The 16,282-nt window shown below is 45.9% G+C and overlaps 2 protein-coding genes across 3 annotated transcripts in view; one reads left to right on the plus strand and one right to left on the minus strand.

The window, feature by feature from the left end:
• Window positions 1-2,324: 2,324 nt before the first annotated feature.
• On the plus strand, window positions 2,325-3,194 carry FAM181A (family with sequence similarity 181 member A). The gene has a single exon (XM_072865845.1). The coding sequence runs from the start codon at window positions 2,325-2,327 to the stop codon at window positions 3,192-3,194; it is 870 nt and encodes a 289-aa protein (XP_072721946.1).
• Window positions 3,195-5,864: 2,670 nt separating this feature from the next.
• The window catches only part of ASB2 (ankyrin repeat and SOCS box containing 2), a 33,613-nt gene continuing 23,195 nt past the window's right edge, over window positions 5,865-16,282 (minus strand). For both annotated transcript variants that reach the window (XM_072865677.1, XM_072865676.1), the window contains 3 exons: window positions 14,168-14,729; window positions 10,466-10,619; window positions 5,865-9,708 (listed from right to left, as the gene is read on the minus strand). In XM_072865677.1, the coding sequence (XP_072721778.1) occupies window positions 9,572-9,708; window positions 10,466-10,619; window positions 14,168-14,729 (853 nt within the window). In that variant the 3' untranslated portion in view covers window positions 5,865-9,571. The remainder of the gene's footprint in view (window positions 9,709-10,465; window positions 10,620-14,167; window positions 14,730-16,282) is intronic.

A 16,282-nucleotide genomic window follows, 5' to 3' on the forward strand; every position in this document is an offset into this window, starting at 1 on the left:
ATTGTGCAGAGATTTGCATGCTAGTGTGAGGCAGATGATAGAGGCTGCAGGCAGGGCTAGCTGCCCCAGGTGTCCCAGGGAATGAACTACTTCTGAAATAGAAACTGGAAGGAGAGAGGCACATCTGCGGTGGCAAATCAGCCACTGTGTTACAGCCCACCATAGTGCCAAAGGCTCTGTAGCACCTTCTGCTGCAGGATGTCCTGGCCCCGAGGTCTCCCTAGACCTGAAACACCTGAGCCGGGGCACCAGTACATGTGGCTTGGGCCACACTGGGAGAAACAATGTGAATAGGGATGGCAGCACTGGGCGCACCAGTACGGGGACACTGAAGAGTCATCCCTGAGGCCTCTGCCCAGAGTTTGGTATAATGGCACAGTCTGGATCTCGTCCTTCTCTGAGGAAAATGAGAGTAATAGAAATACAGTAAAATAACTGTAAAATGTAGCTGTTTTCATCCCTCAGTTCTCAGGCCTTTGATGCCTCACATGAGTAAGGTAGATTTTACTTGCAAAATGGCTTGGACTTCAGTCCCTGCTTTCCCCAGGGCATGCGTGTGTTTGGTCCAGAGCTGGCAGGATCTCCCTGATGGTGGGTGCACATGTTCTGTGCCCCTCTCCACTCTTCCCAACCCCAAGGTGCTGCGGTCTGGAGAGCGGGAGCAGTGCTGCTCCGGCCATGGGAGGCAGCGGGTCCCGGGCTGGCACACAGGCTGCTGCCAGCTCTGTGTCATCAGTGTGTCCGGTGCGCACCGAGGGCAGCCCTTCTGCTCTCCTCTTCCTCCCGCTCTCCTACTATTAAGTTATTGCCACCTCTTAGGGACAAGCCCGCGAGGCGGAGGGCTCGCATAACTCTGGATCAGTAAAGGAAGCAGCTCAATTAGCATTTCACACGCCTTTTCTTCCCTCTCTTCTTACCTTCCCTGCAGCGGGCATGCTTTCCCCTTAAAGGATTGTCCTGTTTCTGCTCCTTGCCAGCGTTGGCAGGGTGACAGTAGTCGAGTGTGCAAACTTGTGCTATTGTCCCCAGGCCAGAGGGAGTCATGGAGACCCACTAATATGACACAGGAAAATGTTTGCTGATGGCAATTCTATGGGCTTTGTCTAACTCTTTCTCCATCATGACGACTCGATTTAAGTCTCTAACTGTTTGACTACAGATGCAAGAGTACTATCCAACTCCATCCTTTTGTCCGGGTAGTTTGAATAGGTAATTCAGCTTTTGTGTAACTCAATTGAGGGGGCAAACATAAAGACAAGATTCTTGAGCGCTCAAGCTCCCTTTCCATGGATATCTGCACATCTCTTTAGAGATTTGTTCCTTTCCTACCTTTTTCTGACATCATCCTCCCCTTAAAAAAAAAAAAAAAAGGCTCTGATGGGGAACGGTTAAAAGTAGGCTAACCCGGTCCCCCGTATTACATTGTCCTGTGCCAATGAAGCATGGTTAGTATCAGCCCCCAGACAGCTTTGGGGAGTGCAGAGAAAAGGGTGTCTAAACTTTCCTAACTCATCCTCAGCATTTTCGCTTTGGATTGTGTCATTTTTAAAAAGAAAGGCCTCAGTGTGGGTGAAGAGGATAGGGAAGAATGGTAGAAATCGCGGGGAAATGATTGTATTTATTAGCTGTCTTTCTGTGGCTGTCCCCATGGTGACAATTTGTGATGGCAAAGAATGCGAGGAGGGGAGGCTGATGCCTGATTGGGATGCTTTGTATTTGGCAAAGTGGCTTCTGATTGGCCTGGGAGAGCCCCGAACTCGCCGGAGTCGATATTCATTCAGCTTGCTCAAGTGCTTGCTAAACTGCATCCAAACACTGGCGGGCCCCGGCTGCCTCCGCCGAGGTTGGCGGTGTGTAACCTGCCTAACGAGATTAGCGGGGAAGGGGCTCTTCTCCGCAGCAACGCCACAGCCGCCAGCACCGACGAGAAAAGCCGCCGCACGCCGGGTGAGTGTCCGTGCTTGCTTACAGGGAGGCGGGAGCGGCCGCCCCGGCTTCTGTCCACCTAAATGCTATCTAACAAGATTAGTCGCCGGGCTGGCTGGCATTCGTGAGCCAGTCCCCGTGGTGGTGTATGCCGGGGCAGCGGTGCAGGGCAGCTCTGCCGGGAGTTTGCCGCCATGGAGGCGAGCTGACGGACAACTTGTTTGTGTGGCTGAGAAGTTTGACATGTCCCCCCACCCTCTCTCCATTTGCTTGGTGCTATTTGAACCGAGGCTTCCCGCTCTCAAGTCTGCCCGTCGTGTTTCACAGGTTTGCCAAGGTTTGTCCGAAGGCGGATTATAAACTTTTCATGGGAAACTCTGCATGGTGCATCCAGTGAGATGGCATCGGACAGCGAGGTGAAAACCCTACTGAACTTCGTCAACCTGGCCTCCAGTGACATCAAAGCGGCTCTGGATAAATCGGCTCCTTGTCGCCGGTCAGTTGACCACAGAAAATACTTGCAGAAGCAGCTCAAGCGGTTTTCTCAGAAGTACTCACGGATCCCACGGTGCCACCCCAGCAAACCCCCCGAGTGTGGCTGGCGCAGGGGGGCAGAGGACCGGGGCCGTGGCCCCCAGACCGAGGCACCTGACCCCAGCCCCCACAGCGGGGCTGCCACCGAGAAGGTGCTGCGGACAGCCGAGGCAGAGGAGAGCCTCACCGGGGAACGGGTTTTGCAGGAGCAAAACCCTGAGGCCGCCCGGCCAGACCAGGTGCCCATGAGGAAGCGACAGCTCCCCGCCTCCTTCTGGGAAGAGCCGCGGCCGGCCCAGAGCCTGCCGGCCAGGGCCTTTCCCACCAGCCCCGAGGGTCTCCCGGTCCCCAGAGACCCTCCTCCCTATGAGGGGAAGAAAAGCAAGCGGAGCTCAGACGCTGCTGGCCCGGAGAGCCCCTCTGAGTCTGCCCCACACACTGCAGAGAAGGACCCGGCTGGGGTCCTCTCGGGCCGGGTGGGCGCCTGGACCTGCTGCCCCTTTCCCTGCCCCGGGCCGGGGGTGTACCAGCCCCCGGGCGCGCTGGCCCCGTCGCCCTTCCCGGGGCTGGGGCTGTGGAGGAAGAGTGCGGCCACGCTGCCAGTGGAGGTGCCGCACTTCTGCAAGGAGGCCAGTGGCACCGGGCAGAAACTCTACAGGCCCGTTGTTTTGAAACCCATCCCCACCAAGCCCGCCGTCCCCCCGCCGATTTTCAATGTTTTCGGTTATCTTTAGCCAGGGCGGGTATCAGAGTCGTGCTGAACATGACAGCTCCTGAGAGTGAATTGAGACGCCTGGTCGGGCACTGGGCGCGAGCTGCTGGCAGCGTGGAGCGGAGGGGGGAAGGAGGCCGGAGATTGCACCCTCTTCCTCGTGGGCGGGCTGGAGCGAATTAATAACTGTTGGGAAGCTACTCGGGCTCCACTCTCCTCTCAGTACATGGGTGTCAATCGGGAATAAGCCTTACGAAGCCAGTGGCACGGAGCGTGAGGCAAATCAGGGCTCTTTCATCGACGGGCATTGTCTAAGCTGCGGCGAGCGGGGCTGCGGGCCATTCATAGCTGCACTTGTAACACCTAGGAGACCTCCTCCATGTGGGAACATCTTTCCGGGGTTGCCCTGAGGCAGCAGCAGCAAAATGAAATGAATTAAACCCATTCAAAGAGTTTTTGTACTTTAAAGTAATTCCACAGAAGTCAAGATATTCAGGTCACTTCCTTTTGCATGCAAGAGACTGGAAGGACAGTATTTAATGTAGAAACCACGTTTGTGAATTGATTTAAGGCCTTCTTGTATGTAAATACTGAGAGAATTAAAGGAAAGAAATAAGGGAAGAAAGGAAGTAATTTTATTTTGGTGATTCTGCAAACGCAGTCTGTTTATCTTTGCCCCACCGGGTAGACACAGGTTTGATTTACAACGGGTGGGTAGATATGAGGGCTGAAATCTCTGCCTATTCAGAGTGATGTAAATCAAAAGTAATTCTTCTGGGGCCGGGAAATTAGCTAGTGTTACGCTGGTGCAAACAGAAGCAGGATGAATTTCTGCATCAGGAATTGTTCTGCATCAACAGAACAAATAAGAAATTGTATAATTAGTTGAATGCAAAACCATAAAAGAAGAAAAAAGTGTATAGAATAGCCTGCCTTGATTTCTGGCTCACAGACATCTTTTATTTTGCCTGATTTTAAGATTCTATCACAAGACCTGGCTGCAAATGATTTGCCCAGTATTTTCCCAAATATTTTAACAAATTGGCATTAGAAAAGTTAATAGGGGATTTTTTAAAGTTAGATTTCTCTTAAAACCATGGAGAAAGTGGTGCTAAGGCACAGAACATGAGAGCTGAAAGGTCTAATACTGCAGGCTTTGTATCTATTCAGTTATACTGGAGTAAATCACTGAGGTCAAGAGAAGTATATTGGGGGGGGAAGGGCCAGAGAATGGACACCCATGATGTCCCAGGGCCTGAACCTGCTCTTGCTGAAGCTAATGGGAACTTATCCCAGGATTCAATAAAAAGTGGCCTCAATCAGCTTGGTCTCTGGCTAGTGTAGCTCCTTATGACTCTTGGTATCTCCATAAGGGGAAAAACAGGCAACGTGTCTTCCAAGCGCATTGCAGTCATGAAAAAATTATCATTTTAACCAGTTGTAGAGTATCATTTTGGATCTTATGATGGGGCTTGGTGTTATATAACCAGGTTGCAACTTTCATTGGGATATGAACTATTCTCAGGCTAAAAACAGCTCATTCTTTCCCCCAACCTCACAGTATATCCCACGAATGTTTACTTTTATGGAAACAATGGCTGTAATGTGTTAGTCCAGCAGGCCAAAAGTAGAAATGGAGATGGCTTTCATTGCTTTCTCCCTGCTACCAGCACTTAATACATGTACCAAGCCTGTATAGCCTGCTCCTACAGGAGAGAGAGCAGGAAACGGCTTTGGTAGCACATACCTGCAACTACATGCAAGGTGCAAGGTGGTAAAGAGCTGATCTAAGGGTTGAAGACACCAGGTTAGCTCTTGATCCAGAAGTGAAGATATGAGTATACTTAGTCTTTCCATTTTTGTCCTTTTGGAAAAAAAATCTGTGAGGAGACTCTGTCCCTCTCCACGAGGAGACTCTTAACAGAAACCAGAGGCAGTACCCCCATGTAAGTCAATGGGAGGAGAACTGTGGCTCTTAGTTTGCAGAGCTGTAGGCAAGGAATTTTTTACATGGAAACAGGGGAGCTTTCTCACATCAATAGCTCTGTGTCACTGTTGTAATCCAGATGAAGCCAGATGCTAAACTCTGTCTCAGTGCTGTCAATGCAAAGCAGCCTCATTGGCACTGGTCTGGATTTCCATCTGGGTGACCACAACAGGTTGTGGAACGAACCACAGGTTATTGCAGTGATTGCTGTGGACAAGTGTTCCTGCTTAAGTTCAGAAGGGAAATTTGAAAGTGCTGCATATCGCACCAGATTATGGATTTCTATCAAAATTAAAATACTTGGCAAAGTGGATAGCCTCTGTAGAAATCTTATTTCTGAAGAAATCCAGAGAAAGAAGAGAGTTAAAATCGAGTTTCTACATTTTGGATATTAAATTCTTTGTTTTCTTTTTCTTCTTTTAAACTGTTTCTTATTTGAATGTATGTTGCTGTACATTTTCCATGTAGTAAATAGGATGTTTTTAAGTTACAATGAAGGATTGAACCAGACCATTCCAAATGACCTCTGACACACAGATATTTATGCACTTACCCTCAGATTTAAACGGATGTTACTTTTTAAGATCCTTAAAATCCTTTGTGACATGGAACTTCCCTCCCCAGCCCAGGGCAGGCAGTGGCCCTTGCTGGGGCTCTGAACTGGAGCAGCAATGAAGTAAAACGCAAATGAACAGAAGACGATTGTTAAGTATATTCAAAATCACTGAATGGGGATATGTGAGACTTTCCAAAAGGTTTGCAAAGAATAGCAACTCTGTCTTCTCTCTAGCAATACTTACTGTTCTCTCACCCCTGAGATTAACATCAAAATTATTAATTGTTCAAGCTTGGATTGATTCAGACTTTTCCTGGCTATTTTTGTGTTTGGTTGTTCAATGTTGCTATTCAGGACAGCTGATAGCCCTTCAGAATCTACTTGTTTATTCAGACTTTGTTTGAAAGATGGAAACATAACATTTGAGAGTTGCTATTTACTACAACAATGCAAATTTAAACTGTTAAAACCAGAATAGCTTTTATAAATAATGGGAAGGGAGAGGTAAATGAGAAAGCTTTCATACAAAATGAAATAAAAAATCAAAAAAGTGCACAAGAACATCAAGTGAATTGCACATGTTGCAGTAAAAAAAAAGTACAGTAACCTGGTCATGAAATATTCCTAGAACATTTCACATAAAGTCATCATCTCTGAAGGAGTCTATTTATCACACTCAGTAAAAACAAGCCAAGTTACCTTGCACTAGAACTACTGATCTGCTTACAAAGCCTGGTTTGTTTGGGTTTTGGGGGACTTGTCTTTTCACAGTAACTTAGACAGATGCATTAAATGCACATTGAATTTGTGCAGATTCAGTATTGCGCACAAAATATTGTGTCAATGACAGGAGTGGAGAGGTAGCGGGCTCCATTTCAGTGCAAATAAATGTAAACTGAATGTGTGAAGATTTGCTGTAAGGATCAAGCAGAAAGGACTTAATAACATTGTAATTGCCAGATTCCCCCTCTAAGAGACTCTCCTCAGTTTCTGTGCATAGTGTGCCCTTATCCTTCCCGCAGTTGCGGGACGTTCCCATCAGACCAGTGCTCTCCAGTTCACTGACTCTCCTGCTCAGGACAGATGGTTGACAGCAACCAGGACATGGGTATCCCAATAGAGATAAAGGTGTCTTGGTTGAAAGAAGAAATGGACTTTTCATATTTGCTCCACTCAAACCCAGTTTCAACTTCTCCAAGGACATAAAAAGAAATTGCAACTCGCGAGACTTTTGCGTATGTAACAATGTTGGCTCAGGGGAAATTCCCAGTTTGGGACAGCTTATGAAATCCCACCCCTGTGGTTATACATGCAGCTGGTGATTGTGAATCCTTCTATCAGCCAGCGGTCTCCTGGGCTGTCATTGCACACCAAACAAGCACTTAAGTAAATGGTCTCCACCATGCCGTGTCTGTATCCATCACCCTCTACGACTCTGTTACAGTCATTTAATTTCAAGGAATTTTCTTCTGATTTATATCCATGCGAGTAAGACCCAGACCTTCGCTGCTCAGCCCCATAAAGTGAGAGATGCACAAACTCCACAGGTGATTTTCTATCTCTCAAGCTATTGCTTACCAATACAGGGCCTTCACTGGAAAACTGATCTAAAGATTTCCTGTTCCCCATCCCTTTCCCTCCACCCAGTATTTTTCCAGCCTGAAGCAATTCCCTGTTCACGCTGCAGGAGACAAAGGGGTAGATCCTAAACTGCTAGTAGTGGAAGTCATTGGATGAAATTTCAGCAGTGGAGGAATCTCACCTGACTTTCCAAAGCTTTGCAAGAAGATCACTGTTCAGTGTGAATTGAAACTCTGTTGGCTTTTCAACTTCTTTTGCATTCGGGAAGGGGACAGCTATGGACAGAGTGCCCGTAGCTGTAACCAATTCTTCTTCTGCTCACATCCTGTCCCACAAGTGCTGAACACATTTCACACAAAACCACCACAGAATCTGAACTTCTGTGCCCAGACAGACTTGTATGTGTGCAACACACTTTCAGTCCTGTGTTAAGGTATAAAACTCCACACAAATACAACTTGGTGCAATGCATTTTCCCTACTTACATTTCTATCTGATTCCATGGATGGTATGTGGGCCAACAAACAAAGCCAGATCTGTCAGGTCTCTGGTGGGGAATCCAAACAAACCATGGTGCACAGCTCGTTTGTCACCTAAGGTAAGAATGAGTGTGCTTCTAGCATAAGATCTGCAAAGACATAGTTCCAAATTTAGGCTCTTCCATCCTTACTTAGGTGCCTAGTCAGGAATGAGGCACTCATCAAATCAGTGGTTCAGCAAGTCACACCTGTCAACTGAGCTGTAGTCACTGCCAATAACTGTTCAGGGGCTCCTCGGCCTCCCCAGCTGTGAGGGAATGTGACTTGTTAAAAACTTCAATAAAAGAATTTCACGGACAATTATAGCGGTTCAGCTGATAGATGGTAACTTGTTAAGCTGCCATAAATCATTTGTGGATCTGAGCTGTAAATAGGTGACCTAATTTTCAAAGAAGCTGAGATAATAACTTTCATCATTGTCAAAGGGAGCTAATAGATACTTCAAACTTCCAAAGTCAGGAAATTCAGGGCTAAATCCTAAGACTTTTATTCTGCCTCAGTGACATCTGACACCAAATGTGGTCCCACTGGCTTAAGTGGAACTACACCTGGCGCAAGCAACTTGGCATTGTTTGGGCACCCGAATAAGGATTTGGAAGCCTAATTCTGGGTATTTGTTTTCATAAATCTCAAAGTCTGACTTTCATAATTTTGAAATAACCTCTCTTTTCTTCCAGTGACGGTGTTGTTATAGCCACAGAGGTCCAAGGAAGTAAGAGAGGCTGGATTTTGTAGGGACAAGATCTTCTAGTGGAGCAACAGATAAAGTTGGTTTAGTAGTGTTGCCTCTCTCCCTGTGTACCTTGCTTCTCTCCACATCACTTTCTGTTCATGCTTCTCTAGGGCTTTACTCTGTTTTGATACCGGCTTCATGACAGAGTAAAGCTACTGGTTACAGTGCAGCTACTACTAATTTACACCAAAAAAAAAAAAATTTAAAAAAAAAGAGCTCAGAGTTGCTTTGAAATCCCCAGTCTAGGAAATTCTCTCAAGCAGAATTTCACCTACTTCTTATTGCAAATGTAATACAACAGGAACTGTATTTACGATGTGCAAATACAATTCTTACATCCTTTTTAAATAATCCTTCCCTTGAATTTTAAAGGAATCAGCATTTCTGGATTTTAGTCTATTAAAAAGTTCTGAGCTTTGAATGTTCAGAAATCAAGTACTCTACTCAATAAGAAAGGTCCAAAAAATTAAAGCAAAAGTGTTAGCAAGATGGTGTCAAGTTATGAGAAATTAGCAACCAGCACACTTAGCAGAAATCCAAAAAGTAGAATAGAAACTAAAATAAAAATCTCAGTCAGTGAAGGAAATGTGATTGTTTTCCCAAATATGTTGACTCTTGACAATTTCTGAATTGTGATCACAGCAAGGATACTAAGCTCCACCACAGTCCCAGGATACCTTTGAATTCCTCACTGATACTGCTTCAGCACTATTCATTTTTCAGTGTTGGCTTTCGTTTCTTATTCTTTGCAGACCAAGCTCTGAGGTGAATCATATGTGTTTTCTCTTGGAAAACCTAATAACAGTCCTATGTTTAGCTCTCTGTCTCCTCCATTTTCTTCTAACTCATGCTTCAGAAGCATATTTCTCTTAGATTAGTCATTGGAGGGCGCTTGACCAAGCCAGCAGCAATTCCTCCCCACTGTGCACGATGTGCGCCCTTGCTGTGCCAATGACGCTGCGTGCCATGCCGGAAAGCCGCTGAATGTCCAGTGTGCCTGGGGTCACTGTGTGTAATCATGCTGTAAGTATCGAATCAGTCTGTCTGGGAGAGGCAAGGAGTCAAGAAGTTTAATGCGGTTTCTTCCAACCAGGCTTCGTACCTTGATGCGGCAAAGATGGGAAAGAGGTCGGGGGGGCTCTGAAAGATAAGCAGGTCAGAAACATGAGCAGAACAGGTTTAAACTTGAGAGGGACAGCTCAACTTGGCCAGGTCAGTAGCAAGAGGACAATGGGAGAAGGAGGAATGAAAAAAGGGGGCTTTTCTGTAATGGAGGGATGATACGTCTGGCATTGGTGGCAGCTCATCTGTTCTGAGGCATGACATAGGGAAGGAAGTGGGGCTGGCGGATGGGGTGCTGTATCCCATCTCAGCCTTAGCAATGGGCTTTCTAGAAGGATTTAAACAAGCCACTTCACAGTACTCAGTCTTCCCACTGAAAATAAATGTAATATGTACCAAATTTAGGTTGGTACCAGAAAACTAATTCTGATAATGTCTATGAAAGACTTTGGATCCTGAGGGAAAGGATGTTTAGGAGAGCAGAATATTAGTAAAGGCTTTAAAGGCTAGTGGTGCCTGCTAGGCTGCTGTGGAGATGGTCATGCTGCCCGCCTGCCCTGATCTGACTGCACCCCACCTGCAGCCAACTGGGTCTTCCTGTACTGGCAATGCTCATTCCCAGTCAGACAGATCCACAGCTGCCATACATTTAACATCACAGAGTCAGTGACACCCCAGCAATTTCTAGTGCCTCATACCTGGTCCAAAATGTAATTCAGTCTCAATAGGGAAATCCTATCAAGTTTAAGGGATGAATACTAAGAGGAGATGGTGACTGAGGTTTTGAATCCAATAGTGGAACTTTTTGTGCCAGATTCTCTCCTGGGTGACATACCTGCTTTTTCTTTAATGACAGCCCAGTCCTCATAGCTGTCAATATGCTCCTTGAGACGGGAACAGAGCTGCACATTACCTACATAATCCAGGAGAACATCGATGATGGGCCCGGCCCAGCGACTCATCTCTGGAGTAGACACCATTTCACAAAACTTCAAGGAAAAACAGATTGACTACAGTCAGTGGGACATGAATGCACCCGTGGAAACTGCAATGATAGCAACAGCCCCGACCGCGTTGATGGTCCCACCCTTCTACCAGCTGTGAGAGCAATTACCAGTTTCCCCTCAGAAAACTTCAACTAAAGCCTCTTTTTTTGCAACTGAGGGCAGAATCCCCTCTGTACAACCGCAGGAGGACACAAAACCCTGGTGGAGGCCTAGCTCTGGAGCATGGAAATGATGCTGAATTGTTTACAGGGTCCAAAGGCCCTACTTCCACAGAAACGGGAGGGCAGAGGAGCGCTCACAGCTTTGCCCCAAGCCAGTAAGGGAGCTGCTGAAAGATCCATGCAGCCCAAGGTGTTGTGACCCAGCGTGCTGGGTCCCTTTCCCTTCTTGGGAGGGGCTCTGTGGGGCTACTGTGCACAAAGGAGGCTTAGGGAAAGAGGAAGATTCTGCAGAGCACAGCACCTCCTACTTCTGGTGAACCCACTGGTATCTGCACATTTTGGGGACCAAACAACTCACTAGAAACAAGTCTGGGGAAGTCTCTGCAGAGATTAATCCCAGGCAGTTTTACTCGCCCGTGGGAGAACTCTCCTGGGCCTAATACAGAGTAGAAGCATCTTCCTTACTCAGTCCTGGATCAGGCACATTTTCTGTTGCTCCCAGTGCGAGCTGCAGACTACTCAGAGCTGTTGCATGGAGGGCTGCTTGTGGAGATACTGAAGAACAGACTTAAGGACCCGACCTCAAGCAGTCTCGTTTCAAAGAAGTAGTGGCTTCTCTTCCCACTTTAAGCTAAATATGTATATTATACCAGACAGCTTCATCTATCTCTGTTAGGGTGCTGCATGTGATGAAGGTATCTGTGGACTTATCTGCATATGGGCAGTCAGAAAATTTAAGATGAATTAAATCACGCTGTGTGGATAAGAACTCAGGCACATGGCCGAACCCAATTGAATGATGGTGGCTTAAGCACCATCCATCAGCTTAGTCACTGAGACTGTCTGCAGGCACCCTCCAAGCCCACCCCAAACAGGAAAGAAAATGCACCAGCTTAAACCGCTTCCAGTTTAAGCTCCTGTAAATAGACCACATTTGATTATACATGCATGAGTCCTAATTCAAAATGCATTAAACTCTTGTGTGGATACTCTTGTTCAGAAATAAAATTATATTAGCTCACATAGGAAAGAATAAAGCTGCAGAAAATTATAAGGCCATTTTATTCAAGGCGAGAGCATTCACAGAGGTGTTTACTACTCCTCTGACTTTTTTTTTTCACTGAGCATCATCATGTAATGTTTCCCAGGAAAATTTGATAGATACAGTAATGTTGGGAGGATCCCAACGTACAACCCACAGTTTCCTACCTGGACCGCTTACAGGAAGTTCAGTTTAGTATATCTGGCTGTCATTCTCCAGTGCATATGCAATTCCCATGCAGTTAACTATAGGATGTGCAAACTGGGGATCTGCAATACCACCCCCAAGCAGTAACGCCACTTTGTCGGAGTTTAAATGAGGATACACGTGTAGGGCAGTAAAACACTGGATCTTACTGCTCTCCTTTTCTTGCCTCTGCCAGAGACCTTGCCTGCCTTTTCCTCTCTTTCCTATTCACAAGCTCAGCCTACAAAAACGTTTTCTGGAATAAAAATGTTCCAAAACATGTTGCAGGAAAAGAACCACAGCAAAATGAAGCAAAATGGTGCAAACCTGCAACTACAGGCAATGGGATTGACTCAGGGACAAAGTGACTCTGGGCCTGGGACATGCTTTGCCTGCAGTCTCGATAGGCCCCTGAATGCCCTCTCGCGGCAATAGGGTACTTCACTCACCACGTTCACGGTTTTAACACTGCACTTCTGGAAATGTGAGTGAGACAGCATCCATTTTTCTGCATTCACTTTCTCCAGGACACATTAGTTTAGTAGCAACAGTAATGATTCATAGTTATGCATTTTTCAAATCCACTTCCTCATAGTCTTTACTGTATAAAGACTAATCTTTCAGATTTATTATCCTTATGTAATCTTATACGAGAAAATAAAAATGCATGTCTTTTGTGTGGAGAAGGCTATAGTTTCATAAGATCTATTTCATCCTCTCTATTTCAGAATACAAACCATATCACAACTATATCATGAAGCTGCACCACACAAGCCTTACTTTTATTAGCCAAATTCCCAGCAGTAACAAGCAAATTTAAAATAATATCAGAGGGAAGGGATTGCTTTTTATCTGTATGCATTTGTCCCTCACCAGTCTCTCTCTAGGCACAGAAACAATTTTAGACAGCTTTTGCTACCTCTGCCTCTTGTGGTCTGACCTTTGAGGTGATGACTCTGTTTGTGAGTGACCTAATATTTTGTTAGGCACTCAAAGTAGTTTTAGGTGAGATCCAGAGGGAAATAATGTGCTTAAATAAGTAAAAACAGAACTGTTTTTGAGTGGCTAGAATATCATAGAGGGCTACAGACAAACCCTCTCTCCTTGCCTTGTAATTCCAGCCCTCTGTTCACTTTACATGCTACCATATCATAGTTCAAGAATTAGAGATGATACATTTTATTAATTTTTCATTGACAAAAATGTGGTGTACTGGAGCAATTTTGCTGTGACAAACACTCTCAAGAAGAAGACAGCTCTGTTTGGGATAAGAGATTATTTTGATGGACTCTTACAATCCTCTTTCTAAGCTTTCTTATTTGTTTGTTTCCCAGACATGTTACTGGAGAGTAAAGTCTTTTGGAAGACAGGACTGATAAAAAGGTCAAGATTTCCTAGGATCTTTTAATGTTTTCCTTTATTCTTTCCACCGCCAAGGAGCATTTATTGGTGACCATCTCTTTGGGCTAAATGACACTTTCTTCTGAATCCCTCAAAGCTACACTTCAACTAGGTAGAAGCTGATTTATTTCTTCCCTGATTCTTTGCAAACTAGAAACACTGCCGTGCTGAGATTTCTTTGTTGTGTTGCATGTTGAAGCCCCTCTCCAGGGCTGCTTATCCAGTAGACTTGGAAATCGCAACTATATACATTCATTAGTTTACCCTCATAAAGTGAAGCACTAGACAATTTTAATTTAACCAGGAGCTTAAATTCCCTATCAGACAAAACAAATCTTACAGGACAAATAAAACAAGCAGGTTTCTACTGCCCATATGCTACCACTCATATGCTACTTCCCATATGACACTGCCTGTCAAAAAAACATGCTTCACTCCTGGCACCTCAGGTCCAGAGGAAAAGAATATTGTAGATCTGATGACAAGGCTGTCAAGATGGCTATAATTCACTGCAAATTCAAGCTAGGGCCACAGAGGCTGTTGCCTACCTTCCTGCTGTCATTGAACATGGACTTGGAACATTCACAGACTCTTACTGAGCCTTTTTTTCTGTAAATAAAGTAGAAATAAAGGCATCTTCTCTCGCAGGAAAGTTGGGAGAAAAAATACATTAAAGTTGTCAAGATACATGGGTAGGAGACATCCTCAGAAGTACCGTAGGTAGACTAGGCAGTGCTTACCTGTACTACGGTTGGCTCCTTGGACAGCTGAGGATCATTAAATCTGTCCCGTCTGTAATTTAATGCAGGGTGTGGGCCATTTCCATACTGACACTCAAAACAGGAACCTGCGTCACAGCCCAGATCGAGGAGATACTTCAGCACGGAAAGGTACTTCATCGAAAACATGATGGTAGCTGGAAATGCAGTGGGATGGGTTGATATATAGGCATCAATGTTTGCTCCATGGTCAAGGAGCAGTTTCATGGTCTTCAGGCAGCCATGGCGGATGGAGATGAGTAATGGGTTGATGAGGTCAACATTGGGGTTGGCTCCAGCTTGCAGCAGGAGTTCTGTGGCGTAAATGTTGTTGTTAAAAACAGCAAAATAGAGGGGGGTGGTGCGTCTGTCCTCGTAAAGGCAGGACCGTTCGTTGGAGAGGGCAGTGTTGACATCGTAGCCAGCATCTATCAGCTCTTCCAAGATGTCATCATTGTTACGTTCGGCCGCTAAGTGCAGGGGACTGATGCCGCTGCGCTTGATGCGGGTGCGGCTGGTCACAGGGATCAGCATGGAGACAATCCTGCCGGGTGGAGAGTCAGTGAACAGCAGTGAGCTCTAGGGGATCTAGGGGATCTACAACCATACAGCCAATTGTAGCTGTATGGTTGTAACCATAAGAGAGAGCCTGCTAACTCCGGCACAGGAACAACTCTCTGAGAGAAACCAGGGTGTGAACTTGAAACCTGTCAACAACTCCCTGTGCTCCTACCTTGCCAAAATGTGAGTTGCGTGACCCCCTCTTTCATGGAGGAACAAGTCTTTTTGAAATTATCACCCAGTTTCTATGAGGTAATGGCAGCTACAGGGGCAGTTATGACAGAAGAGACGATGTGCTGACACCTCACCTACCCTATTGTAACTCTCTTAGGTGCCACAGCCCAAATGGCAGACATAAAACCAAGATCTCCCAGACATTCTGCACCTTCATCATCACACTGTGGGTAGGACTGGAGAAACAGGCACACGGGCTCCGGCCTGAGGTGCCAGCAGGGAGGCTGTATCTCCCCACCTCCATCGGGATTTCTCTGTTGCTCAGCAGAGAAGGGTGCCAACGCAAGGCATTAGTATGTCTCCCGGGTCACAGCCACAGCAAGAGGCTTGAGACCAGAGAGGAGGTGAAACGAAACCTTCCTCTGCAGGACTGAGCTAGGATAAACTACATATTTGGTTCCCAGTTATTACCCTGGATTGATCCCCATCCTGGAGGCCCTCACTGTGTGGCTTTTGGCTGTGGCAAATCCATGGGGCTATCAACATCCATCCCAGATCATGGGGAGCCAAAAAGACAATTAGGAAAGGGGAGAAAAAGAAATAAAAATATTTTCCAGGCTGGTTTCCATGCTTTAGCCCAGGGAGAAAAAATGTCCAGCCAAGTCCTAAACCCCAGTAATCAGGGATTGGTATTGGAAAGCATGACGTGGCCTTAAACACAGCAACATAAATCAAGCTGCTCTCATTATGTAATGTGAAATTCAAATATATGATGTACAGGATTCCCTCAGTTGCAAATCTGTGATCATTTTTATGTCTCCATAGGTGTCATTGGAGCTGCATGACCAGGCCCATGTGTTAAACCCTCATTTGCTGCTCGTAAAGTTGGGTGGTTTAGCCAAAGGCACTAGGTTGATTCTGTAAATACAGACAAGTCACCTTAAGCTACTTCCAGAGACTAGGGACCATCCAACCTGAGTCTGCCTACTGTCTCAGGCAATGCCCATGCTCCCTATATAATGCCTGTGGAGAGAGGGATACTTGTGGGAGCCAGCATGCTAAGCATACCTTCTCCTTCTCTTCTTCCTCTCATGCAGACTCCTCTATCTAGCAGTCAACAGCTCTTCTAACACACAAACATGCAAAGCTCAGTTTCCTACCAGGTAGTGTGTCTCCTTTAAAATGCTGCATATCTTCAACTTGACTGCAATGGCTGGTCCCAACACTGGGCCCTCAAACATATATTTACATAATGAACTAAGCCAAATATAAGCACTAGTCTCAGGAAAACCTTTGTCTGTGATGCACTGAATGATCCTGTAAAAGACTGAGCCTCCTACACTTCCAGGAGCTGAAGTAAGA

The sequence above is a fragment of the Ciconia boyciana genome, chromosome 6 (genome assembly GCF_034638445.1).
Source record: "Ciconia boyciana chromosome 6, ASM3463844v1, whole genome shotgun sequence".
Classification (NCBI taxonomy): domain Eukaryota; kingdom Metazoa; phylum Chordata; class Aves; order Ciconiiformes; family Ciconiidae; genus Ciconia; species Ciconia boyciana.

Excerpts from the sequence above, each read along its gene's own strand:
- FAM181A (XM_072865845.1), top strand. The coding sequence starts at position 2,325 with ATGGCATCGGACAGCGAGGTGAAAACCCTACTGAACTTCGTCAACCTG.